Source organism: Panthera pardus, unplaced genomic scaffold, assembly GCF_024362965.1.
Source record: "Panthera pardus isolate Hobbes unplaced genomic scaffold, ASM2436296v1 HiC_scaffold_19, whole genome shotgun sequence".
Classification (NCBI taxonomy): Eukaryota; Metazoa; Chordata; class Mammalia; order Carnivora; family Felidae; genus Panthera; species Panthera pardus.
In genome coordinates, this window is record NW_026526754.1 from 7,745,161 (window position 1) to 7,772,960 (window position 27,800).

The window sequence follows — 27,800 nt, forward strand, 5'->3', positions numbered from 1 at the left end:
TAAAAAATTTTTTTAATGTTTACTTTTTAAGAGAGAGAGAGAGAGACAGAATGCGAGCGGGGGAGGTGCAGAGAGAGAGAGGGAGACACCGAATCCGAAGCAGGCTCCAGGCTCTGAGCTGTCAGAACAGAGCCCCACGTGGGGCTCGAACTCACGGACTAGGAGATCATGACCTGAGTTGGACACTTAACCGACTGAGCCACCCAGGCGCCCCTTATAGAGAAGTCTTAATGGTAGCATTTTTTTTTTTTTAATCTACTTGATTTGCAAAGTCTCAGGATACACTTAAATTCAATAACAATAACAAAAATTTTAAAACTCATTACTCCGAAGCTAGGCGCAAGACTGACTTAACCTTCACCAATCCTCAACCATTTGCAACTCCACCGTGATGACAGCCAAATTAACACTTCTGAATGCCTAAATTACTTTAATTGCAGTTACAAATTTTTGATTTGTTAATGAACTTTAAAACGATCCTTAGCGGAGTTCCAGAGGCACCTCAGAAACCTCTGTTGAAACGCACTATGTCCCCACCCTCGCACTACAGAGCACCCTCTGCCCTAACAAGAAATTTTGACACTTCTGTCTCTACCTCCCGCGGTTCCTCTCGGTGCCTAAGGTCGAGCTACTTTCAGGGTTAACTTGATTCACCCAGCCGGTAGAGAGTAAGTCCCGGCCCCGAAGGCGTTGATTGGCAGGCCACGCTGGGAGAGGCGCTAAACGCGTAGCCGGGCTCTCCCGAGGGTCCGCCCCCTCCCCGCCCCAGGGGCGGCCTGGGTTTGTTTTGGCGTAAAGCGCGCGCTGTGATGATGTCACGACGCTGACGCCTGAGGATGGCGGCGGCGGCGACCCTGTCCGCGGTCCGGAGAGGGTCACCACAGCCGCCGAGACGCCGAAGACCTTGCCGCCCGTGCGAGGTGAGGCGGCACGGCGCAGGGCGACGGCCCGACGGGCGGGAGGGACTGACGACCTGCGGCCACGGTCGCTTCCTGGAGCACTGGGCCTATCCCTGCCCAGGGAGCCCCGCAGGAGCCCAGTGTGCAGGGGCCTGCGGGACTGGGGAACAGGCCAGGTGGCTGCTTGGGATCCCAGGTGTACGAGGCTGGACTGGTCTCGAAACGTGCTGCTGTGCTGGGTGGCCCCGATGTCTGGGGCTGTGTGGGCCTGGTGGACGTGGTCAGCTGCCCTGCCCCCTGTTCAACCAGCCGGCGTCGGTCACGGTGAACTAAGCAGGTTGTCCTCACTGCCTTTACGTGTCCGGCACCTACTTCACACCTCGCCTTTGCGACTGAACGCTAGGAGCTGTCGGGGCAGCTGGTCACTTCCGTGTTCAGCCTGGGAAAAAGCAGGCCTGAGCCTAGCCGGGTTGCCTGCTCCGCGAACCATCATCCTTCAGTTTATAAGGGGACACTCAGCTCCCCACGCCCACTCTCCCTCCACGAAGCTGCTGAAGCGATAATTTCCACCTGAAAATTTGAATAAGTCCTTCACTGCATGAAACTGGATCCCTGGTGCCTATAGGATGAGGTCCAAGCTTCACTAGTAAGGCATTCAGGGTTCTTCATAATCTGGTAGAGGCATGACCCGGAAGTCAATACCTGGGCACTTCTACCTTCTGAGCTCAGTGTTTTAATACTTTTCTACTTTTTCATTTTTGTACTTGTAATACATTTTGAAATACTCTTCTTTACCCCACCCCTAACCACCAGAATGGAAAATTTACATCTATCCTTTAAAATCCATCTTAGATTACCTTTCCTTGGAAAAGCCTCTCTTGCTTTACAAGTAACCATTGGCTCCTCGGTCATTTTATTCATGTGACTACTGTTGAGTATATCATGTTGTGTCGCGTGATGGTGGGAGTGAGTCTCCTGTCTGCATCTGAGTGTCTGGCTGGCTCTGTGCCTGCTATAAAGTAGGAGCTGAATGGACTGGGATGGGTTGTTGGTTTTAGAACCAGATTCAGCTATATTACTGAGCCCCTATTAGGGGCCGCGACCTGAGATGAGCACAGCAAATGTGTATCTCTTGTTTGCACATGCACATGTATGCATGTGGTAGGTGGTGCAGCCTTGTCAACTTTGATGGTCTAAAATCTCATGGGGTAATTTTTCAAGATACAGATTCAAGAGTCTCACTCTCTGATATTTTGATTCAGAATATCTGGAATCTGGTAGGAAACTGTATTTTGGAAAAAAACAAAAACAAAAAACAACACTTCAGGTGACTTTGCTCCCTAGTTGAACATCTTTGTCATTGCACTAGGAAACTGTTGGGTCTTCTTTGTCCATTGGGAAGGGCTTAGCTGTGCCATATGGACTCCTGTTAGAGTCTCATTGCCCATACTTTGGGGAGGCAGTATGATTCGCTTGAGTGGTTTGTGGTAGTAGTTTGAGCTTTGGAATCAGAAAGACTTGGATTCATTTCTTGGTGTTTGTGAGATCTTGAGGTCCTTGAAGTCCCACTTTGCTCATCCCAAAATAGCAGTAATCATGGCTACTGTGTGTAGTTGCATAGAAGAGTGGGAGTGCATATAAGATACTTAACACAGTTGGAACTCAGGAAATGGAAGACATCGTTTTTATTAATGGCTGTTCTCCCAGAGTGTGTCCCTTATCAAAAGGAGATCTCAGGAAGCCTGTTTGCTCTTCAAATTGAGTCTCATGTAGGAAGCTGCCTTATGTAATTTCCTCAAGGTAATTTCTGCTTATCAAGGAAAGCTATGACAAAACTGCTTCTCCTCAGGGCAGTTGCAGTTGGTCTTTCCCCTGGAAGAAATTTGGAATGCTGACCCCTTAGAGGGTAGGTTTGTTGTATAAGCGCTTTTTCCCCGTTTAATTGCAATTCCTGAACTTCTTAAGTTGTATAAATGAGCTAGAGAAAGTACAACTGTCAGGAAACCTGTTTGCCCCTGACACCGAGCTAGAGTTGCACCTCACTTGGAATGGGATACCCCTGAAGATCCTACTGTCTCTGGAATCTGAAATAGATACTGGGGATCTCTGTCAGTCACAAGTTCATAGTTAAATGAGTGAGGCTTTAGTTTGGCCTTCTGTTTTACTTTACAAGTGTTCACATGTTATGTGGGCAATTTTGTCCTTTTCAGAGCTTCCCGACTATATGATATGAATGGGCTGTAGGTATGCCAAAGTACTGACCCTTGAGTTTCCAGATAGCTGAGAACAGCTGTCCCCCTCAATACCAGGGTGCATAGAGAAAATTTTGAGAAGTACAGCCCTGGAAGAATGGAAGTAATTCTGCTTGTTGAGAGCTAGAAGGAGATTTATTTATTTGAAATCCCTTTCCTTCCAAGAATCTTACTCAGTGAATACTAAGCGAATTTGTATTGGCTAGGTCATCACTGGGCTAATTCTTGGGACAGTCTTCTGTTGTCATGGTGTCTGATACGATGCTAAAGTAAAAAAATGTCGTGTTTCCATTTTGCGGAGGAAAATTATCTCAGAGGGTCCCTTTCCAGGCTACCAGTCTTGAAGTGGCCTCAAAGGGCATCATAAGAGAGACTCTTGATGTGGGACCATCTGTACTGTAAGTTCCTTGAGAGTAGAGTTTATGGCAACCTTCTTTTTGCCTGTCACAGCCCCTGGCAGGGTTCCTGGCCCACAGCAGGAGTTGAGTAAATATTTGTGGGTTGAACTTTGGGATTTTGGAAGGAGAACTCCCGGTACATTGCCAGAGTCTGTATTTCTGATGGTGGGATGGCCAGTGGTGGGATGTGTTAGATGGAGCTGGGGTCATGATTAAATGAGGACACAGCAAACTTTTGAACTTTCTCCTCTCAGCCCTAAGACAGGAGTCTCTGCCCACCAATTATTACCATGTAAAGCAGTGATGCCTAACTGGAGTCCTTGGGAAGTGGTGTCCTGAGTTACTATATTCTAAAAAGAAATCAGGGTGCCTGGATGGCTCAGTTGGTTAAGTGTCCGACTCTTGATCTTAGCTCAGGTCTTGATCTCAGGGTTGTGAGTTCAAACCCTGTGTGGGCTGGGCATGGAGCTGTTTTAAAACAAAAAAAGGAAGTCATAACAATTTTTATTATGAAATAATATTAAAAGTTAAAACTGGGCCGCCTGGCTGGCCCAGTCTATAGTGCATGCTACTCTGGGCTGTCAGGGTCTGGAGTTCAAGCCCCATGTTGGGCATGGAGCCTACTTAAAAAAAAAAAAAAGTTAAAACATAGGAGTGAATAATGCACAGTGTCTTTAGACACAAACACTGTAATAATTTGGTGTATATTCCTCTGGCACTTTAAAAAAATTTGTATAATAGTCTGTACATTTCTACAGTATATATTTTTGTTAACTTTAAAAACGTAATATGTAGTGATGATTTTAAAAAATAGCTGGGGCACCTGGCTGGCTCAGTCAGTAGAGCGTAGGACTCTTGATTTCAGGGTCATGAGTTCAAGCCCCACATTGGGTGTAGAGCTTACTTAAAAAAAAAAATAGCATTGCAGAAATCACAGGAATATGTAAAGTGAGAAGTCAAAGCCTGCTTGCCTTCCTCCTTCCCTCCCTTTCTCCCTCCCTCCCCTTCTCCCTTCCTTCCTTCCTTCCTTTCTATCTCCCTCCCTCCCTTCCTTCCTTCCTTCCTTCCTTCCTCCCTCCCTCCCTCCCTCCCTCCACTCCTTCCTTCCTTCCTTCCTTCCTTCCTTCCTTCCTTCCTTCCTTCCTTCCTTCCTTCCTTCTGTTCCCTTCACCGTAGAGGCAATCACCATCAAGTTTCTCTTTTACCTTTCTAGGATATTTTTTCTACATATATGTCTGTATCTTTTTTTAACCCCCTCATTGGATGTATACTTCAGATGCTATTTTAAACGACTTACTATATCACGGATATGGATCCTGGCACGAAGCCATTCAATAAAATTGACTGGTATCTTTCTTTGTCAGTATATACGGATTTACCTCATTCATTTCAACAGCTTCAGAGTATTCCATTGAATGAATGGATCTTTATTTAATTATTCTCTTACTGATGGATATTTGGGTAATGTCCATTATTATTATAAAGAACTTTGCCATGAACTTCCTTGTACAAATACACCTTTGTATACTCATGAAAGTGGTTTTATAGCATTATTTCTGAAAGTGGAATTGCTAGATGCAGTGTCAGTTTCCCAGTTTGAAAAAGCAGAATCACATAGCTCTCCCTAAGGTTGCAGAGGTCCTTGTTTAGGAGTTTTCATCTAAAGTGACAAGCTCTTTTGCCTGGTATCTCTGTTGCCCCATGATGGTTAGAAGTGTTGTTTAATAGTTCCTTATTTCTGGGATTACTGGGAGATTACTGTCTACTTCATTTTGATAGATAGTCTTTCAAAACATAGAGCATAACCTTTTACAGGTGAAAGGTTATGAAGCTTTTCTGTGGAGAACAATCTTAGGGGGTGTTACTGGAGAGGGCTGGGTGCCTATGGGCCCCTGCCTTGGATAGAGCCACACACTTGGCTTCCGTGGCCAGGAAATTGTTTCAAGGTCCATTGTAGGCCCTGCCCCCTCTCTCCCATGGGTCAGGTCTGGCAGCTTGTGGACAAATTTGATTTGGAGTTCAATTAACAATCTGTAAGACTCAAACAGACCTGAGAGCTCCAGCTTCCTTTGTCACTGAGGACATTTACACAGGCACTGAAAGAGCACAGCTCTCTTTTAACCATCAATCTGGTCTCTTCCTGACACTTGAAAATTTTTGAGGTTCTGAAATTGGTGCCTTGCAGCAGGTAGAAATCCAAGAGCCAGTCCACCTTTCACTCATTGTTAGCAAACATGAATCACTGCTCTGAGCTCAGCACTTTGCTGGGTGCCAGAGAGTTCTAGAAACCCAAGAAGTGGCCTCTTCCTTCAAGGGGGCTGACAGTTCTAGTGTTCTAAGGCAATCTAGAGTACAGCAGTGAGCAGTGTGACCCAGAGTGTACTTGGAATGGAGGTTTCATAATACAGATCCTTCAGAAAAGGTCCTCAGTAAAGGTTTGTTAACTCATTAGCAGAGTGGTATGAGGAAGGGTAGAGGCCTTGACCTGCCGACCTCTGCTGAGATCCAGGCACTTGCGGAGTCTCCCTTGTGATGGAAGGAGCTCTGGATGGAGAACCAGGAGATTTAGGTCCTTCCTTGGCAGTCACTATCTTAAGTGGCTGTGGACAAGTTTATGTTTTTCTCGGCCTTTCGTTTCTGTAGAGTATTAGGACAGTAGTGCTGAATGCTCATGCCCACTACCACACTCTATCCAACATGCTGGCACTCCTTGAGGAGTGCTTGGCAGGAGGTTGGGAGTTGAGGGTATGGAGGCCGACTTTAGAGAGTTCAGTTCTTTCTGAAAGATGTGTTAGGATTGGTGTCGTGAAAGGGAATAGTGACTTGTGATAGCTGGCAAGGTGTGACCTCCTGAGTCTTGTCTCACACCCTGGTCACTGTGCTGGGGGCTACACAGGAGAGCTGGGGGGCAGGAAAACACTCTGCCCTTATTCCCAGAAGTTTTGTCAGATGCCTTCCCTGTCCCCGTTTGCCTTTTCACCTGACCTCTGCCAAACGAGACTTTTACAGATGTGATTAGAGTGTGGAGCAGCTGTGATCACCTGGAGGCTGTCGGCTGTTGCCCTCCCCCTGAGCTAGCAGCCTCTGTCCTCTGCTCTTCATCTGTAGTTGGGAAGGTGGAGTATCAGCATCAGCTTATCTTTGAAGAGTTTCTAATTGAAACAGATGTGGGAGAAACTGTGTCCCAGAAAGGAAGAAGGAAGGTCAGAGAGGGATACTCCTTGGCTGTCTTAGTGCTGACTTGAGATCCCTGCCCATACTTTATTTGTTTAAAGTGAGAAGTCAGGCCTTTTCTTTTGTAAACCTTAGTTTTTCTCAGCAAGACCAGACTAGATGTGCACATTTAAACAAAAAGACCCAGTGCATATGCCTGGAAACAGTTATTTATTTTGTGAATCTAGGATTCTGCCTCACCAGGGAGAAGACATCTGAGTGGCCGTGCTGGGTCACCTGTGCCATTTGTCTTCTCTCTTAATGGTGATAGATGTTGCTTACCAGTGGTCTTGGGGATCAGGGCCCTGTATTGTGCCTCAGGAAACCTGGCCCAAGAACTATCCTCTTCCTGAGTTGCAGCCCTTGACTACGTTGAGAGTATTGTGTTTTCCCTGAAAGAAGAGATGAATCTGCAGAATTCCTGTCCACGGTTCTAATCTTTAGCCTCTGTGAAAAAGAAGCTTGTTTCTAAATGCCTTTGTTTAAACATGATTTCCTGAGCTACTGTGTGGGATCTCCTCGACATTTGGGTGAGAATTGCAGCAAATGTGGATGAGTTGATGGAGGAATCTTCCCTCGTGTGAGGAAAGATATACCTCATTCGACTGACAGTCATATCCACATGTTGATTAAAATCTGAGCCCTTAATCTGTGGTCTCCCTATTCTTCCTTTTTATCTGATGGATTGATTGATAATCGAGCTCTTGGGTATGTTTCAGTGATGAGCTTGTTCCTTGAAAGAATTAGCCACATTAGGCAGTATCACCACCTTAGAAGCAGGCCCTTGACTCACTGGAATCTGGTGGCCTCTGTGGGTTCTCTGTGATGCCCAAGTTGCCACAGCAAAACCTGCCTGTGTCTCCCTCCGCTGCCTTTGATGGGATGGCCTGCTGGCTTCTCCCGGGGGTGAGGGTGGGGGTGGGTTAGGCGTCGCCCCTTAGCTCAAAGCACCACCCGTGGTTAGCCATGGAATCTCTGACGCTGATTCTTTTCAAATGTCAGATTCTACTTCCAGTGATCCACAGTGAATGTCATATGGATGTTGCACGTGCCCTGCAACACATCCAACACTGATCTTTTCCCACCGTTTCCCAAACCTGTCCCTCCTGGTATGCTGCTGACTGTTTTGCCCAGGAGCCCAAGCAAAGGACTAGCGTGTCACCCTCTCTCCTTCCTTTCACTCTTTATATCTAGCTTTTAGTCCTTGTCAGTTCTCCTGCTGACACCCCTCCGTCCCACCCTGCTATCTGGGCCACCACCCTCCTCCCTGGCCCTTTTAATCTACTTTGACCCTCCTCCAGTTCACTTCTTTCTAAACACAGATTGATTGCCTCTCTTTGTAAACTCTTTGGTAGTTCCAGTCACCTCCCTGGAAGGTCTTGGTTCCTCACCCTACCTTGTGCTGCTCTCCACAACCTGGTTCCTGCTGCTTCAAGAACTTGAAGCCACCCCACCCCCAGTCCTGTCTTCATACCACCAAACTGCCCATTCCCGGACACGGTATTATTCTGGGGCTCTGAATCTTTGAGTATATTGTGCTCTCTGCCTGAAACACCATTCCCACGTTTCCTCACCTGACTCATCCTTACTCGAAATTCACTGTGGGGTCACCTCCTCCAGGAAGGTTTCCTTAACTCCTGTGTCTCTCCTTATGTCTACTGTTGTTTCTCAAGCTTAACACTTAACATGCTATATTGAAATGATCTGTTTTTATGATGTTTTCTTCATTTGCACTGTGACCTTAGTGACCAGGTTTTGCTTTTGTGTCTGTGTGTGTGTGTTAAAATATAATCTACACGGGACCATGTCTTACTCATTCCTGAATCCCTAGCACCTAGTAGATGTTTGTGAGGTAAACAAAAATACATATGGGTGTCTGCCCCCAGTTCCTGGCACATGGCTTCTGAAACCCTTGTAATTTCTTAACTGATAAGAGCATAAAGAGCATCAGTTATTCTAATATTTGGTCTTTGACTCTAGTTCCTGATACAGGTTCCTGAAACCCTTGAAATTTCTTGGGTGATAGGAGTGTTTTTTATTCTAACGAGGTGACTTTGAGTGGGCCCCCAGGTGACTCCTAGACGGGAGCTAGTCACCAGAAAGACTCATGCCATGATAAGAAGCTTGGAATTTTCAGCCCTGCCTCCTATTCTCTTGAGAAGGGAGAAGAGTTGAAAATGGAGTTAATGATTGATTGTGCCCATATGATGAAGCCTCCATAAAATCCCAGTAGTAGGGTGTTTGGGGAGCTTCTGAGTTGGTGAACACGTAGATGTGCTGGGAGAGTGGTGCACCCAGAGGGGGCATGGAAGCTCCATGCCCCTTCCCACGTGCCTTGCCTTGTGCATCTCTTCCATCGGGATGTTTACTTGTATCCTTTATCATATCCTTTAATAAACTGTAAATGTAAGTAAGTGTTTCTGGGAGTTCTGTGAATCTCTCTAGTAAATTGATTGAACCCAAGGAGGAGGTTGTTGGGACCCCTATCTGTGATCGGTTGGTCAGAAACACAGGTGATAACTTAGACTTGTAACTGGTACCTGAAGTGTGTGTAAGGGCGGGGGCAGTCTTAGGGAGCCTGAGCCCTTAACCTGTGGGATCTGATGCTACCTTTGGGTAGACAGTGTCAGAATTGAGTTAAATTGTAGGACATCTGGCTGGTGTTACAAGAATTGCTTGGGGTGGGGACTCCACACATGTGATTAGAGGTGTCAAAATGAAGTGTTCTCTGTGAAGGTAGAGGAGACACACAGAGTGAAGAAAAATACACAGTAGGGAAGAACTGTTTATTTCCTTACATAGGAAGGGGGAATAGCTGGTTTTTTCCTTTACAATGTTTAATAAATGTTTGCTCTGATTTGATAATTTTACTCCTAATTCTGTATGGCATCATCAATAGGAAATTCTCATCCCTCTTCTTTCACCCATGGGGCCCTCAAGATAGAGAAGGATGGCCAGGGTAGAAGTGACTTCTGGAAAGCATTACTTCAACACTTTACCTTATCCAGGCCCTACCAGCCACAGGGTGTTAATGGTTGCAACATCTCTGTCTGGGAAGCAAGTGGAGAAGCTCTTGGATCCTCATCCCAAGGAAGCAGAGTACTCTGATCCACAGCCTGAGTCACATCTAGATGAAACTGTTAGTGTCCTTTCTGAGTTCATGGTCTCCTTTGTCTCTTAAATGAAGCCCAAGCTAGTTTGGTGGCTACCTGGTGGCAACGTGCTAAGGTTTGTAGTCCTAAGTTCACAGGGTTTGATTTCAGCCAGCCTTGGGTTGTGTGGCATTGTATGGTGAACTGGGGAAGTGAAAGACCCTGGAACAAGATGTTAAACTGCCAGGTGAAGATGGTGCATTAGCAAAGTAATGAGAACCATCTAGAAAAGAGTAAGGTTAGGGCAGAGAACCAGGGTAGTGATGGTAGTGGTGGCAGCAGTTGTAGGAAGGAATCAACCCCTGCAGGAGGCTAGAGGGCGAGGAAAGATATGCATGAGGGACACCTTGGAGAAGCTGCTTTCTGAGCCCTGCTGGGTGATAGTGTTGGAGAGTCGGCTTCCAACATTCCACACCCCCGTTTCAGGAAAGATGAGTCAGAGTAATAAGAGGAATGATTTTAGCATTTAAAAAAACAGAATTTCAACTAGGATAAGGGGCCCAGACAGAGTAGGGAGGAGGGTGGGGGCAGTGACAGCTGAGCCCCATGCATGTTCCTGCCCTTCATTTGGTGTTGGAAAGCAGCATGAGAATCAGATCCAGGGAGATGTAAGTCAAGACCATGGAGCTCAGACCCAACCTTTCATCTGGACCCTTCACTGAGCACTCAGGGGCCAACACCATCCTCCCTTCCAGGCAACCATATTAGAGTCAGGTCTTCAGGCTACATTTATTGAGGGGCAAGGGAGAATAGGTGAGGAGGGTGGCTGCTATCCTTTCAGAGCTATCTCTGGCTATGTTGACTTGCCCTTTCTTTTGTCTGCGTAGGTGTAGACGGGGCACTGCCTGCAGAGCAGGTCCTGCCAGCCTCGTTGGAGAGGATGCCCCCGTGTCCGTGATGGGCTGTGGGACAAGCAAGGTCCTTCCTGAGCCGCCAAAGGATGTCCAGCTGGATCTCGTCAAGAAGGTGGAGCCCTTCAGTGGCACTAAGAGTGATGTGTACAAGCACTTCATCACAGAGGTGGACAGTGTTGGTGCTCTCAAAGCTGGGTTCCCAGCAGCCAGTCAGTGTGCAGACCCCTGCCCTGGTGCCCCCACTGCCGGCCACACAGAGCCTCCCTCAGAACCACCACGCAGGGCCAGGGTGGCTAAGTATAGGGCTAAGTTTGACCCACGTGTGACAGCCAAGTACGACATCAAAGCCCTGATTGGCCGAGGCAGCTTCAGCCGGGTAGTACGCGTGGAGCACCGTGCAACCCGGCAGCCGTATGCCATCAAGATGATTGAGACCAAGTACCGGGAAGGGCGAGAGGTATGTGAGTCAGAGCTGCGTGTGCTGCGCCGGGTGCGTCATGCCAACATCATCCAGCTGGTGGAGGTGTTTGAGACGCAGGAGCGTGTGTACATGGTGATGGAGCTGGCCACTGGTGGAGAGCTCTTTGATCGCATCATCGCCAAGGGTTCTTTCACTGAGCGTGATGCCACACGGGTGCTGCAGATGGTGCTGGACGGTGTCCGATACCTGCATGCGCTGGGCATCACACACCGAGACCTCAAGCCCGAGAATCTGCTTTACTACCACCCAGGCACTGACTCCAAGATCATCATCACTGACTTCGGCCTGGCCAGTGCCCGCAAGAAGGGTGATGACTGCCTGATGAAGACCACTTGTGGCACACCCGAGTACATTGCTCCCGAGGTCCTGGTCCGCAAGCCCTACACCAACTCAGTTGACATGTGGGCACTGGGTGTCATTGCCTACATCCTGCTCAGCGGCACCATGCCCTTTGAGGATGACAACCGCACCAGGCTGTACCGGCAAATCCTCAGGGGCAAGTACAGTTACTCGGGGGAGGTGAGTCTGCCCTGTCTCAGGGATGTTGGGAGGCCCCTGGGTGGGGGGATATCTTGCAGCTCTTGATCAGAAGGATGTGCTCTGAGGACCATGTTCATGGGGCCAGGCAGGTAGAGAATAGTAGGATATCTCAGTTTGGGTTTCCCCAAAAGTGAGCTCTGAGACTTGGGAGCAGATCATTTAATTGGGATATGATTCCAGTAAGCACAGATGAAGGGTGGGGAAGGTAAGGCAGAAAGGGAGGAAGCCACTAAAGGGCATATGAAGAAGTAGACTTCCTGGGGGCCACTGGAACTCCCACTGGGAGCCCTGTGAATAATCACATGGGACATGCCTCAGAATTGTACCACTGAGGGACAAGAAGGTGGGTGGGTGTTAATACACTGACTCCTGTATGAGTCGAGAATTTATTAGGGGGTGGGGCGTTAAATCCCTGGCACTTCTGGGCTGTCCTGAATGCCAGCTAGTGCTGGAGAAAATCTTCAGGCAAAGAAGCAGGGAGATGCAGGCACTGGCACTGGGAGCTGTCCACATGCACAGGAGCAGCACCGTAGGCGCGGGCCGGAGCACATGGGACAGGGCATCCACAACATCTGCTCCACAGGGACCTGGGACAAGCTAGCGTGACCACGCCCTGTCTACAGGAGCCGCTGCTGCTCATCTTTTCCCAGTTTTGCCACACAGCCCAGAGGATTCTGTGCACCCAGACATTCCAGTTTTCTAAAGAGAAGCCAGAAAATTTGATTGTAAAATGTTGGAATCCATTCACATGTTTACGTACTATCTTCTGTGCCAACAAATACTAACCTGCAGGCCAGATTCAACCAGGAGTTTGTGTCTTTGGATCCACGGATTTCCCTGATACCTGAAAAAAATCTTCTAGGTTTCAGTACTGGTGGGAGCTGAAGGAAGGTGCACAAAAAGAAAGAGTTGGTTGGTTCTTAGGCAGGATGCTGACTGGGTAGGAGAGGAGGCTGACCATAGGCACCACCAGGTGCTACAAGCATAATGGTGGGCTTGGGAAGGTTGTGAATAAAAGAATATGTGATGGCTTAAATAGGAGGTGAAGTAAGCTTTGTAGGAGAACAGGATTCTGCCAAGGCAGTGAGGGCCCCTCCCCAAGTTCCCCTGCAGAGTGCTCCCCATGGTGTTCCTCTCAGGCTTGGGCCTGCTGACTGCTGTCCATGCCTCCTGAACTACCCATGTGGAGGGGAAGGAGCTCTGGGACCAGCTTCCTTCTGAAACCTAGCTTTCCTTCCAAGGACTTTGGACTGGGTCCTCTCTGGCCCCAGCCAACTGGTCCAGAGCAGCATTTCCTGCAGAAGTTACCCCAAAGCCTCTTGCCACTTTGTCTTCAGTGTCTAATGTCCTGTGCTCCATCAATTCCCTATCAGCTTCCAGATGTGGTCATGGGGTCAGTCAAGGACTTCCTGTGAGGTTGGGGGCTGGCATTCCCTAGGGGGATTTCCAGGTCACATGTCAGAGTTGTATGAGGAAGGGAGGGAAACCTTCATCTTTAAAATATACATCTATTTTTAAAGTTTTTATTTATTTATTTATTCATTCATTCATTCATTCATTCATTTATTTATTTAGAGAGAGACAGACAGAGTGAGCGCGGGAGGGGCAGAAAGAGGGAGAGAGAGAATCCCAAGCAGGCTCCACACTGTCAGTGCAAAGCCTGATGCGGGGCTCGAACTCATGAACCACAAGACCATGACCTGAGCCGAAACCAAGAATTGGATGCTTAACCAACTGAGCCACCCAGATGCCCCTAGAAGCCTTCATCTTTAGACCAGCTCTGTGCTGGCCACAGGCGAAGGAGAAACTGGGGCTTTCTCTAGCTCTCTCTTAAAGTTTCTCACATCTTCTTTGCACCAAATGGATTCAACAAAACAAACCCTGACTGGCTGGGAAGTGCAGGCTGTGATGGTGTGGTCGCAGAGGACACCTCATTGCTCACCCTCTGGGCCAGGTTTCATCACTGGCCAGAAGACCCAGCATCCACCTGCCAGAGACAGTGTTGTGCCAAGGCCTGACCTGGCTGCTGTGCACTAGGAGCTCTGTGTGATGCCAGGCTGTTAGGGTTCTTCCTGGCAGAGGGAGTAGTGGACTTAGCTATAGCAGAGAGGGAGGTTTCCCAAGAGATGTTGACGAAGGTGTTGACTCTTTCAAAAGCCTGTAGGTTTGCCCAAGAGTTCCTGATTCTGGCAGTTATCGATCAAGCAGTTTATCTAATTGGAGCTTGCAGTCTTGCTAACTGGCTGTTGATTATCTGTGTCTGGGAGAATGACAAATGAATGTAGTGAGGAATAGACTCAGGCTTCCTGCTCCTTCTGTAGCCACAGGACTGGGTCCTGAGCCTGCTTCCTGCTCTGTTGGAATCACAGTCTGGGGCTCCAGTGTGTGTGTGGCAAGGGGAATGGGGCACTGTCCAACCTTGCCTCCCAACCCCTCACTTGAAGCTGAAAGCATGAGTTCCCAGTTCCAGAGTCAAATTCATGGCCAACCCTGATAGCACCTGTCTATTACAGTAGACAGATGCCATCTGACTCCAAAAACTGGTTCTACCACCATCTACAGAGAGTTGTGGTTTGGGTGGGATTTGTCTGGGGTATTTCCTGGGTGGGGAGGTCTCATCATTAGAGCAGGTGCTCTGAGGTGGGGACCAAGCATCTCTCTGTTCCCCTGGCCATTGCCTTACCCATAAGTGCACCTGGGGAAGATGCATAGAGACATGAAGTCATGTTCTCCATCCCCATGAAGATTGAGATTGCCTGGGGAGAAAGGACTAGGAGTAGGAAATGGCCACAGAACAAATCCTTGTTGGCAGGCACATGCCAACACAGGGCTTGGGCAGTCTGGAACGTGAGCTGTGTGGCTCAGATCAGGTGGCTGGACTGGTCCCCTTTCTTTGGGCTGGGCCCTGCTCCCACCCTCAGTCCAGTCATCTGTCTTCTTCTGTGTGATGGTCATTTGCCCTTCTGAAGGCCATCTAAGTGAGCAAGGCCCTGTGAGAAAACCTGTCTGAGACCATGTCATGTTAAGGGGGTGTTTTAATCTAGCTTCTTCTGCAAATGAAGGACCACCCACTTTGAGCTCAGCAAGGTTTGGAGATGTGCATTCCTCACCTGACAGTAAGCTGCATGGTAGTGCCTTTCTAGGGACATTTTTCCTGCCCCCCTCCTTCTAGTAGTGGTGTTGTATGTGCCTACCCAATGTGCTTATTTCCTGAAGCCTATGTCTTTGCAGCCCCCTGTCAGGCTCAGTGGTTTCTGTGGACTTTCTACAGGAGGTGAGCTTTGAGAAGGAGGAGGCTCAGAGAAAGGGACATTGCTGATTGTGCTCAGAATAAATGGGAGATTGTTTGGAGGTAATGGAGTACAGGTTGATGAGGCTGGGCCAGGCCTGCCGTTTGCTGTTGGGAGCTCCATAATTGCAGAGGCTACTTGGGGATTGGAAGCATTAGGTGTGAGGGAGTCCTCTGTGTTCTTGGTAGTAAAGGGGGAATGCAGCAGAAAGTATTGTGAGAGACCCGCAGGAGGAAGGCTTACTGGGCGCTGTTGGAGTAATCCCCGTTGGGGATGGGGGAACCTGATGTCCTGGGGTAATTGGGGCAGATCAGCGATTCCAGAGAATGAGCTCCACTATGGTGTGAACCATAGTGAGATGAGAGAATCCTCCTGCAGCTCTGTAGGAGCATCATCTTACAGGGGCAGATTGAGAGACACCTGACTGCCCTATGGTCCAAAGAGTATGTAGGCTTCTGCCTTGACATCCCCGGGTGGGGCCCAGTGGTGGAGGGAAATACACCAAGTGCTTGGCTCCTACCCCACAACCCTGACACTCTAGATACTCCGGCCATAGCCCTGGCCCCACTCTCTGCCCCATTTCCTACACACCATAGGCCCAAGATGTTTGCTCCACTCACTCCACGTACTAAGCTCAGGCTTTTCACTCTGCTCCCACTGTTGGCCGTAGAAACTTGACCAGCTCTAAAAGGTTCAATTCAAAGATTGCTTCCATCAAGAATGGTGCTGTGTAGTGCCTACTGAGTACCAGACACAGGGCTAGGGATTCTGTATCCAACATGTTTAATCACAACAGTGCTGCCAGGTGGGTGTAATGCCCCATTTTACAGATGAGGAAATTGAAGCTAGCGAGGTTAAGTAACTTGTCCATGGTCTCACAGCTAGAGGGTGGCAGGCCTGGGATTTGAATCCAGGCCATCTTGGTGTCAGAGTTCTTGGCTTTTCCATCCCCACAGTCTATGTTCTTTGACATACATGTCTCAGCATGTTGCTGGAGTCTTTGTTTCAGCACTTTCTTGGGCTGTTGTCTGTGGACATCTCTTAGGCCTGTGAGGTCCTTGAAGACAGCATGTGTATCAATACTTATGTTCCCGGTACTTTTCTCCTGGCTTCTCCTGAGGGAAGCACTGGTGGTCAGTGATTCCCTGGGAAAGGACCCAAAAGTGGCTGGCAGGCAGACGGGGCAGCCCCCTCTTCTGGGGGCTGGACTCCAGGAAAAAGTGAAGAGCCTGCTGGAGATGTGTCTAGTAGTCTGTGACCAGACCTGCTTAGAAGCAGCTGCAGGAATCTTGGAAGAGGAGGGAATGCTGGGAAGGAGACGGCTATGACATAATTTTGAGAAGAGAAATCTGCATTTTCTCTGGGGACCAGAGGTGCCAGAGTGGAGAGGGCCAAGCCAGGGTCATGTGGGAAGTGATGGGAGACACATGTTGGCCAGATGTGAAGAAGGCCTGTGTTGAGTGTGTGAGCAGTTTGAAGACACAAAGAGCCACCTCGAAAGAGGGAGCTTCTTGTCATGAGAGATTCCAGAAGGACTGGAGCAGTTATTTCTAAAGGAGTGACACAGAAGGTGAGTCATCATCTGTTAAGACCCATACTAGAGGACTGTTACGGTCCCACTGACTTGGAGATTCTATGATTGACTTGATGTGAGATGTGATGTTGCCGGCCTAATGTTACTGCTTTTCTCAAGAGTTCTATTCCTAGAGTAAGGACAGACGAAGAGGCTCTTGTGGGATTGATGGCAAAGTGGTACCATCAGCAGCTTTGCTGTCTGCCTCATTTGGCAGCCTTTAATTGTTGCCCTCTGCTTGGGCAGTCTTTGAGCTGTGGGCAAGCCCAAGTGACTGCCCCACGAACAGCTGGGCTGGGGCAGAGGTTCTTACAGTGCCTTGTTCAGAGAGAGAGTGCTGCCAGGCAAGGGACAGAATCTTGGTGGGAGAGGAAGGCCACTTGCAGACCCAGCGTGCTACTCCCTGGGGGATTTTGTTGGAGGGAGGTGGCTTTTCAGGGATGGCCTCTGGCCTGCAGTCTGACTACCCATCCATGTGGCACCAAGGGGCAGGCGCTCAGGGGCGTGAGTTGGACCATCTTGTAGTTCTGAGAGCCCTACTTCTTTAAATGACCTTAACGCTTGTCATTCAACCCTGGGATGTTGAAGATAAAAGGAGGTATGGGGAATGTGCCATGTCCTGTTGCTCTGTAGGTGAAGGGCATCGGTGCCTGTGAGGGGGCTGATCATGCGCCTGTGAGGGGGCTGATCATTCATATGCCCTGATAGATAGCAGCCAGCTGAGTAGGGATAGGACCTTGGCCCAGAACCATGGAGAGGACTTCTCCAGGGATGTGGGAGAGCTGGAGACTGGACGTTGTGTGCAGGCAGCAGATGAAATGCAAAGAGGCAGGTAGCATGTTTCCAGGCTTGTGCTTGGATTCTGCTGGCTGTCTTTAACTGCCTCACATTCCCACCTCCAGTGTGGATGGGGGCTGTGACGGGCCATCAGTTCATCACTCTTCTCTTGCTGCCTCCTGCTCCCAGAGTAAGTGGATGGCTTTCCCATGTCTGTCTCAATAGCTGACAGCACAAGGAAACACAAATTGATTTAGAATTCCTTGCTGTGAGGTATCTCTAAGGCCTTGCTCCTTGCCTCTCTGCTGGTGGCTGTTGCGTGCCAAGAGCTGAGTGATGGTGCTGGCTCTATGCCAGGATCCCATGATGCCCCCATACCTGTCCAGGAGGGATCCCTCTGGAAGGGCTGTCCCTACTTCACCACACCTCCTGGTACGCAGTAAGTATTCAACAGACAAGTCTTCCTCTTTAACTGTAGGAGCAGATGCTGGCAGTCCAGATCCCTGACTGGTCACTGGAAGGTGATATGATTTGGTCTACTAGGTGAGGGCCTTACTGGACCCTCACTGGTCGCTGTGCTTGGAGACCTTTTGGAGGAAGGCAGGGGTAGCTTCCTCCTGGTGGGGGCAGGAGGCAGGCTTGGAGCGGAGGGGGGCAGTATCCCCTTCCTGTGCCACCTCTGGTCCACCGCTCAGCTCCCTGGAGCTCTCTCCTCTAAGCTTCCCTCTGCCGCTGCTGCCTTGGTTACACAGTCCCCAGAGAGCAGTTCTCTCCTGTGGTGGCAGAAACAGAGGCCCATCTCCTACATTGCTGCATTCAGCCATTCCTACCAAAATGCCTGGCCCTGACCACCTCCAGCTTCTCATTAACTCAGGGTCAGATCCTCCTTTCATCACTGCTGTTTCCCACCCCCGGCCCCACCGAGGCCTCTCCAACAAAGGGTTGTTATCGTGGGTTGTGTTGGAGCAGTGCCTGGTGTGTGCCATCCATCCCCTCCCTCTCCTGCTCTTCTCATTGTCTGTCTCCACCTGGATAGCTCTGCCTGCTCACAGGCACTGTCGCTTCTAGGCTCTTGAGTTCCTCTGGGAGCTGCCACGGCTGTTGTCTCTCCCACGATCTGACCTCTTTAAATCCGCTGACGGCCTCCCACACTCATCCCCTCCTGCCCCCACTGAGGCGGAAGCATACTTGCAGGTGGATGGGATGGCTAAAGATGACCTGGTCCAACCACTCCCCACCGGCCATGCCTCTCCAGACTCTCCTTCCTTGGTCAGTTTTCCATCTCACAAGGTCACTCTTCTCGTGCATGCCTGCCTGGCCTCAGTTCATCTGTCTCCCAGAGCAAGTATGGTGCCCAGACCTGAGCTTTGCTTCAGTATGGCCTGGCCAGCTTGGAGCAGAAGTCTCCTTCATCTCTTCACTCATCCTGTCGTTCCATGTTGTCCAAGTCCTGTGTACCCAGGGTTCAGGGACAGAGTCTCAGTGTGTGTTACATGCTAATAGCCACCAGGGCTCCAAACTGTGTCAGAAATTAGAATGGGAGGAAGTTTTTTTGTTTTGTTTTCGTGTGTGTGTGTTTTTGTTTTGTTTTGTTTTGTTTTGTTTTGTTTTGTTCGGAGCCCAAAAGGGGTCTCAAACTCACAGGACTCTCGAGATTGAGACTTGAGTTGAGATCGAGTCAGACACCCAACTGAGCCACCCGGGTGCCCTATGTTTTTTATTTTTTAAATGCTTATTTTATTATTTTTGAGACAGAGTGTGAGCAGGGAAGGGGCAGAGAGCGAGAGGGTGACATAGAATTTGAAACAGGCTCCAGGCTCTGAGCTGTCAGCCCAGAGCCCGATGTGGGGCTTGAACTCGGGAACAGTGAGATTATGACCTGAGCTGAAGTTGGATGAAGTTGGACACTTAACCAACTGAGCCACCCAGACGCCCCCCCGCCCCTTGTTTTTTCTTTTCTTACTTTTTTTTTTTTTTTTTTTTTTTAAAGAGCCAGGTTGGCCTCAGCAAAATCTGTGAGTGGAATTAAAAGAGACCACTCAGCAGTATGCTCTAAAATCCAGAACCTTCCAGGACTGCTCCAAGACATTATTAAAAGCAGACAGCACTTGGTTGCTGGCACAGGTTGCCAGCATCCCCTTGATTCCAAAGTGAGCACGTAGCATCCTTGCGGATTCTTGAGTTGTACCCTGTCTCCCTCCTTTCCCTGTCCTTCACTTTGTGGACTCTGGGCAGGGACAGGTGGGGGTGCAGAATTTCACTTTTTTTTTTTTTAAGTTTGTTTATTTTGAGAGAGACAGAGACAGCATGAGCGGGGGTGGGGCAGAGACAGAGGGAGACAGAGAGAATCCCAAGCAGCCTCCACGCTACCAGCTCAGAGCCCGATGTGACGCTCGATCACGAACCATGAGATCGTGACCTGAGCCGAAACCAAGAGTCAGGATGCTTAACTGACTGAGCCACCCAGGCGCCCCCAGGATTTCATTTTGTTACTCATTTCAAGTTTCAGAACACAGCTTTGCTAACCTTTAAGTTGTCACGCCTTTTCTTGTTTTATTTTTATCTTCATTCTCTGCGTCTTTTTAAAATTCTATTATCTTCCTTCTTTTTCTCCCTTCAGGCTCTCTCCCCTAAGGTCCTCTTTCCTGCTGCTCAGCCCCCACCCATCCCCTGCCAGGTCCTAGGGTGGTGGATTCTGTTTGGTGTGGAAGCCCAGGCACCAGGATGGTGAGTGTCTTGACCAGAGGAAGGGGTTGCTGGCTCCACTGCCACACTATGTCTAGCTCTGCCGAATTTTTCAAAACACTTCGCCTCATGGGCAATGTCAGAGTGTGCTGTTTTTGTCGTACTAATAGTTCTCTTCTCCTGTGTAAACCCAAAGCTCCATTTCCCAGAAACGTGCTCTTTTCTCTGCTCTCGTTCAGGCCCACATAAGTACAGGAAGGAGGCCTTTGGGGGTGGGAATACTGGCTCTGAAAATACATCTTGAGACAAAGCTGAGGGAAGATTGAGTCATGGGAGCAAAGCCCAGGCTTCTTTCCTCCCTTCATTCCCCTAACAGCTCTAGCAGCTCTTGCAGCTCTTTGGTGAGGCTACCTTCTCTGCCAGGGAACCTTCCCGAGTCATCATGGCCTAGAAAAGAACCCATAGAGGTCAAGAGGTCAAGGCCATTTAAATGTTAGATGCTATGCTTCTGTTTCTCACATGCAGCCAAGTGAGGAAGAAAGCTGGGAAGCCGTGTCCTTAGAATCCAGGACTTTAGCAACTGGAAGACACTTAAAATCCATTGCATTTGGCTCCTTCATATATTTTTCTAAGTTTATTTATTTTGAGGGGCTCCTGGGTGGCTCAGTCGGTTGAGCGTCCGACTTCGGCTCAGGTCACGATCTCGCGGTCCGTGAGTTCGAGCCCCGCGTCCGGCTCTGGGCTGATGGCTCAGAGCCTGGAGCCTGCTTCGGATTCTGTGTCTCCCTCTCTCTCTGCCCCTCCCCCACTCATGCTCTGTCTCTCTCTGTCAAAAGTAAACATTAAAAAAAAAATTTAAGTTTATTTATTTTGAGAGAGAGACAGCACAAGTGGGGGGAGATGGTGGGGGAGCAGTGAGAGAATCCCAAGCAGGCTTTGTGCTGCCAGTGCAGAGCCTGACATGGGGCTCAAACTCACAAACTGTGAGATTCTGACCTGAGCCAAAACCCAAGAGTCAGATGTTTACTGACTGAGCCACCCAGGCGCCCCTGGCTCCTTCATATTAAAAGTGAGGAGGCTTCTTTTCTCTAAGGTTGCACAGAGAAAGTAGACCTAGAATGTCTAGAAGCTCTAGAAGTCTCTGGGCTTTCAGCCTAATGCTTTAATTTGTCACCCAGATGCCATCCAGAAAAGCCAGGCCTTTCTTTGCCCTCACTTAAGAGTGGTCAGACCTGCCTCTCAGAGGGAGTCTAGGGCAAGGCCTGTGAGCTAGGTTTGCTTCTGGAGGGAAGCAGCTTCCTCCTCTCTCGGCATTCTGGGCCAGAGAGCTGCCTTCATCCTTTGTTCCTTTAGCCCTTGGGCTTAAGGCGAAACCATTGGTAGTGTGGCCTGGGCAGTGTTCTTCCCAGGCCCTGTGACATTAGAGCTAGAGCAAGTAAAAGGGGCTGGGGAGGAGGGAAGTTCATCCTCTGAGCTGGAGTGGAAAGTCCTTTCTGATTTTGTGCTTCCCTTTAGAGGGAATGTTGGATTCTGCTGCTGAGGAGTGACTGGTCCCTCAGAAACAGGGGATGAGGAAGGTGAAGTTGGTAAGGAAGTGCTCTGGGAGAGTTCCATCTATCCCTTTTTGGCTTCTCTGCTGTTACAGTATCAAGAGTTGATACCCTAGAGGTGCCCGGCTGACTCAGTAGAACACGTGACTCTTGATCTTGGGGTCATGAGTTTAAGCTCCAGGTTGAGCCCAGAGCTTACTTGGGAAAAAAAAAAAAAGGTAGGTACCCTAACTGCAAGGGGAGGAGGACTCAAGGGCCACAGACTAGGGAAAAGGACAACCAGCTTGATGGTCAGAAACAGGGTGGAGGTGATGTCCCTCCTCCTACAGTCTCTCCTTATCTTTTCAGGACAGGGCCCAGCCCTTCACACACACAGCTCATAAAAGGCTCATGGAAAGGACAGTGTAGGCTCTCACCCTGGGTATTGAAGCTGCCCTAGGCTCCCACAGCAGAGGGAGACCTGAATCTGGAGGCATGGCAGACTGACATTTAACATTCCCTTCCATGCCCCATACTCTCAGTCAGTCCAGAAACAGGTGGAAGCCTCTGGGAGACTGGCCAGGTGGTACCTGGGGCCTGTCCCTTCTGTCAGCCACCTGAGCCTCACATGTGTCCCTGACTTGACTCCAAGTTTACTGAGGTGAGAGTTCTGTTCTTTACCCAGAGCCAGCAGTTAGAGCTATGGAAAGTCAAAGGCATGACTGTTTATCACTATTCTCTTTCTCATGCCCACAGTGCTACCCAGCCAGACAGTCATGGGCTGACAGACATACTCATGGAGCTCTAGAGGCCCAAGTATGTTGCAGAAACAAGTGGGTTGGTCTGTGGGTATTGAAAGCTTTCTTAGGAGGTACTGAATTGGACTTGACCAGAAGCATGGCCCTGGGTGAGTGTGGAGTCTTGCTTTTCCTTGCTGAGTACTGTTGGAGGCCTCAGCAGTGCTCCCAGGGGCGCACTGTTCTGAAGGGCAGCCTGAGCCCCTGTCTCACTGTAGTGGGGTGGGTTGAGGACCACTTACCTGCTTTTGGCCTGCCTGACTTCCTGCTGCAAGCCTCTCAGGGTATGAGGGTTAGGCCGGGTGCCATTGGCACAGCCTGATTCTCAGGTCAGGATGACTTAAGTCACATTGGCTTGGGGGACCCACCTGGTCCAGCTGCTTATAGCTCCTGAAAGATGGGGAGAGCCAGGGCCTGCTGAAGAGGGCCGGGCTGGCCCTTAGATAAATGAGTTCATTGGCATTCTGCACACGGCTGCGTGTACACAGTAATTGGGGAGGCAAGCATCTGGGGGAGCAGAAGGCACAGATCAATCTGGCTCACTTTTGTCACTAACAGGCTGGCCGCTCGGCGAGCAGCAGGGGTCGATGCCTGGTGTGAGCATGTGTCACTCTGGAGATGAAAATGCTTAAGCTCACAGGATGGGTCTGGTGAGAGGCCAGTCTCGGACTGCACTGGACTTGTGTGGAACTGCAGGGGTCTGGCTTGGTCTGGCTGGGTATGGATGTGAAGTGGGGGTGTCTCTGACCCATCTATGTTTAGGTTCCTGGCTTGTGAGTCCAGCTTCACCACTGTTTCTTTTGTCATCAGAGGAGTTGTCCCTCTTCTCTCTTGGCTGGACCAAGGGGGCATGGGCAGAATCCATGTCCCAGCCCTGTTTGGCTAGCCTGGGCTGCCAGTTCTGTCTTTGGGCTGTCCCACCAGTAGGCCTTGCTGAGCCACAGTGTATTTCTCAGTGATTTTCTTTCTCTTGGAGACCAGAAAGGCTGGTAGGGCAGCACAGGTATTCCCATGACCCAGTCTGTTCAGCTTCTAGGTTTTGCTCTGTCCGTCGGGGGCCCCATTATGCCTTTCTTTCCATTACTTAAGTGAGTGATCGGGGCTGCAGCGAGTGTCGGTGGTTTCGACTGGCTGGCCCCTCACAGTGGCTTCTTGTGTTCAGATGGCAGGAGCAAGACATGGAGCTTTCTTGAACCGTGAGCCAAAAGCTACTGTGGCAGCTGTGTAGTCCAGTCCCCCTGCATGTCAGCCTCTGTAGCGGAGCCCTGAGCTGCGCGGGCCTGCAGGGAAACTTGGACCAGACTGTGTGTGTGGGAGGGCTGTCGCTCTGCACCCCCTCACTGCTCTCAGCAAGGTATTTATGGGCTCCCCTGCCTGCATATCCTGAGGCCCTGTCTTCCTCCTGAGGGCTCTTGTCTCCCCAGGAATTGCTGGGAGCTAGCACATTGGTGAGGAGGACCCTGTTAAGTGATTGTTCGGTAATGTGATCTGTCATTTTCCACCAGTTCAGTTTAGTAAAAGCTGAGATTTGCCTTCCAAAAACCAGGTTAGGGTAGCAACTGCAAGTAGTCCCCACCCCTTCTTCGGGACTTCAGAAGAGTGTTCTCCTTGGTGCTCCCCCTCCACCTCCTGTATGTAAGTGGGGAAGGGTACGGGGGAAGAATTGGAGGTCAAGGGAGTTGAACTGGGGGAAGCAATAGTCAGTGTGTAAGTGTATCTGCTGAATGGGCATACAGTTGCCCTGAATGTGGGCTCTTAGATTTTCCTGAACCCCCTGGAGATTGAGTTCAGTTGTGCCCCAGGGCAAAGGGCACCATAAAGTGGAACAGGCAGACCTCATTCGGCAGGAAGGAGGGTGACGGTGCCCTTAATATCCCGGCCAAACCTGCCGTAGGCTCAGCAAAGGTCCTACTTGCCTATTCTTTGGGAATATCAGAACCCATGCCAAAGTGCTCCCAGAAGACTCAGGCACTCAGAACAGTTCTGTGTCTACCCTCCTCCAGTAGAGGGGCTTGAGGGCCTTGAGGGCCTCTGTATGCCTAGCACCAGGCACTAGGGCTCGTCCAGCTTAGCTTGGTCTAATGGGAATGAACAATGAACTTGAAATCACTGGAATAATTGCTTAGCTCTGGGGGCTAAGAGGAAGCCTGAGAAAGTGTCCTTTACCCTGAGAACCTGAGGATTCAGCCGGGTGAAGACAAGCTGTACAGGCTGAGTCCCTGAGACAGACAGCTGCTTGGTGTATGGCTGAGGTGAGGCAGCCACGGGTGTTTGTAGGAGATCAGGCTTTGTGCAGTTTCTCTGAGGACAGAATGTACTAAAATGAGGCTGGTCTAGAGCACTGCCAGGCATCCCCTGTGTGGTTTAAAGAGGTCGTGAAGACTGGAAAGAAAGGCCCTGGTCCCACCTATCCCCCAAGAGCTCCCTGCCCTCTCAGCAGATGGAGAAATCTAGTTGCCTTGAATTGTTTCCTTGTCTCCCCATGGCTGAGGGGTGGAGGCTGATGCGGGGAAGGCAGTGGTTGCCCACCATCACTCTGTCAGATGGAGAGAGGTGGGTCACCTCTTAAAAGACAAGGAAGTTCCCTGCTAAGTGGCCTGATATGGACATCCAGAGTTTGGAGCTTAAGTCTGGCTCAGGATATGGTGGAAGGTTTGGGTCATTCTCTTTAAATCTTCCTGAGTTATAGTGATTTGGGGGTAGCTGGGGGATCTTGACGGGGACCACCTTCCTGAGCCAGGCTTCGAGTCCAGATACCTTAGAAGTTTGCTGCTTGGGGGAACGGGGGAGAACAGGTCTTTCTCCTACTTGTCAGATGGACTCCTTACCCAGAGAACAGCCTCTGCTTGGTGGCCTGGGCCAGTGTTGGGTAGGAAGGGGAGGTCCAGAAAGAATGCTGTACTTGGGAGGAGCTGGGCAGTGCCTCTCTCTAGGGGGAGAGTGCTGGAATGCTGCATAATGCTAAGTGCTATGGTGATGGCATCATCAGGATGGGGAGAGCAGTGTTGAGTGCTCCCGCTCTAATGCTTGTTCTTGGCCTCTAGCCCTGGCCCAGTGTGTCTAACTTGGCCAAGGACTTCATTGATCGCCTGTTGACGGTGGATCCTGGCGCCCGTATGACTGCACTGCAGGCCTTGAGGCACCCGTGGGTGGTAAGCATGGCAGCCTCTTCATCCATGAAGAATCTGCACCGCTCCATCTCCCAGAACCTCCTCAAACGTGCTTCCTCCCGCTGCCAGAGCACCAAGTCGGCCCAGTCCACGCGTTCTAGCCGCTCTACGCGCTCCAACAAGTCACGCCGTGTGCGTGAGCGGGAACTGCGGGAGCTCAACCTGCGATACCAGCAGCAGTACAACGGCTGAGCTGCTGGCTACGGCGCAGACATCCCGTGGTCCCAGCTTGGCCGTGCATCACTGTGCCATCTGGCCCTGATGCCCTCTCTGGAGATAGGCCTGTATGGCCGGCAGCAGGTGAATGGCCCTACCCGCTTCTCTTCAGCAGCCCCCATCCTCATCCTGGGCCTGAGCCTGGTGTGACCAAGTGGAGGGAGCCTGGGGACGTGTGAGCCCTCTGAACTGGCACCGGTGCTCCTTTTGGTGGGCAACTGCTCTGCTACCAGTTGGGAAAAGGGCAGGACCTGGCCTCGGGCTCTTTCACCCCTTGGCTCTTCCCCAAGACCAAAGAGGCAAGCTGTGCCAGGTAGAGGGTATCCTGTTGTCCCAGGACTCTTTGGGACAGTTACTTCTGAAACCCTCTTTCCTCCACTGAACCTTCATCTCTGGCCTCCCACATTCCATTGCATCCTGATCTGTAACAGAGAGAGGCCCAGGTAGGCCCAAAGCTTGTGTCTTGGCTGGACTCCCAGCTAAGTCTCCCACCTCTCACCCAAGATCTCTCTTCCTTTGTGGTACCCCCAGAGGCCCCTCCTGGACTCAGGACTGGCTAGAACCTCTGGTGGTAGGGCCATGGCATAGTCCTTGGCCCTTCTGGACTGTGTGGCCATGTTGGTAGCAGGCTTGCTCCAGGCTCTAACCTCTCTCTGACAGTGGGAGGGAGAGCTCCTGCCCACCAGCCCATTGCTCTCAGTGCCTTCTTTGCAGAGCCCACTATCACTTCTTTCTCCCCCTTGGATGCCCATTCTATTCCCTGGGTGCCTCCTTCCCAACTGTGGGGGATTAAAGGGAGCCCCACTGCTGCTACCTGGGGAATGGGGGCACCTGGGCCAAGGCACAGGCCAGGGGCTTCCCAGGGAGAGTCCCATCAATATTCCAGTGTCAGCCCTGGTTCTACCCTTGGTACTGCCCAATGTCCCGTCCCTTCAGGCTCTGCAGTGGCATAAAGGCGCCATCTAGTGTCTGGCATGAGTATGGGCAGCCTGGGAATGACCACTGTACTCACCCTTCATCTTCTAGAGGAAGTGGGAAGGAAGGAGCTGCTGTGTTGAGGAAAGGTCCCAGGCTGCTCAGCCCTCCCCTTCTGCTGAGCTTCTGCACAGCTCCAGTTGGAACTTAGCCATACTGTGTGACCTGCCTCTGAACCCTGAGTGCCTGGGGCCCTGGCCTTCTCACAGCTGGCCTTGCTTGGTCCAGCCTGTCCTTGCTTCCTTTCACAGCATTACCTGTCCAGCCTGGGCCCTGCCGAATCTTAGGTTGGAGGGGGCTCCTGCAGGAGGTGGGTGGAATTGGGTGGCTGCTTTCCCGGAGGCCTGAGCCAGACCATCCCCGTGTTAGTCAAGGTGCCTCCCCACCACCACAAACAAGGCTGGAACCCAAGTCCCCTTCTTTCTCAGCTGCTTTCAGTGGCAGGAAAGGAGGTGTGGCCCAGCTTTAGCTGTAGCTAGATTGCAGGGCCTCTGCCATCAGGGAGAGACTGGCCCTCACTCAGTTTTTCCCAGTGGGTAGCCTTGGGCCAGGCCCTCCTCTTTCTGCATGTGCCACCTCCAGTGGGAAACAAGGCCAAAGAGAACACTCTGGGCCAAGTCGACTGCCTTAAACATTCCCTCCTATCCTCAGTGCTCCTGGCACAAGGCAGCAGAGAGCCCAAGCCCTGTGGCCTCAGAATTCCCCTCACTTCCCCAAGTGCCTCTGGAGGCCTGAACCCTGGGGATTTATTTCCTCTCTTGTCCAAGATAGGCCTGACCCTAAGGGTAGGACAGAGGGAGGTTGGAGACATGGGCCTTTATGCCATGGACCATAGATGGAGAGTGTGCAGTTATTTATTTTGTGTACTCAGTTTGTAAATGTATCCTCTGTACTCAATAAACAGGCTGCCCTCCCCAGGGAAGGCTGCCCATCCATTCTGACAGCCCAGGCTCCTTGCTGTGGACCAGGGGAGGAGATACCTGCCATGCCAGAAGTCAA

General features: G+C 50.4%; 1 protein-coding gene across 2 annotated transcripts; it reads left to right on the forward strand.

The window, feature by feature from the left end:
- The first annotated feature begins 797 nt into the window (after positions 1–797).
- PSKH1 (protein serine kinase H1) lies at positions 798–27,744 on the forward strand. 2 transcript variants are annotated; one of them, XM_019455519.2, is made up of 4 exons: positions 798–920; positions 10,742–11,768; positions 20,050–20,156; positions 25,485–25,650. In XM_019455519.2, exons 2-4 carry the CDS (start codon positions 10,812–10,814, stop codon positions 25,534–25,536), a joined length of 1,116 nt encoding a protein of 371 aa, XP_019311064.1. In that variant the 5' UTR covers positions 798–920; positions 10,742–10,811; the 3' UTR covers positions 25,537–25,650. The 2 variants fall into 2 exon arrangements, with proteins under 2 accessions (XP_019311064.1, XP_019311063.1); XM_019455518.2 differs by lacking the exon at positions 20,050–20,156 and having other exon boundaries at positions 25,485–27,744.
- Positions 27,745–27,800: the final 56 nt, after the last annotated feature.

Excerpts from the sequence above, each read along its gene's own strand:
- PSKH1 (XM_019455518.2), top strand. The coding sequence starts at position 10,812 with ATGGGCTGTGGGACAAGCAAGGTCCTTCCTGAGCCGCCAAAGGATGTC. Across the intron at positions 11,769-25,484 it reads AGTACAGTTACTCGGGGGAG|CCCTGGCCCAGTGTGTCTAA; the intron begins GTGAGTCTGCCC and ends CTTGGCCTCTAG.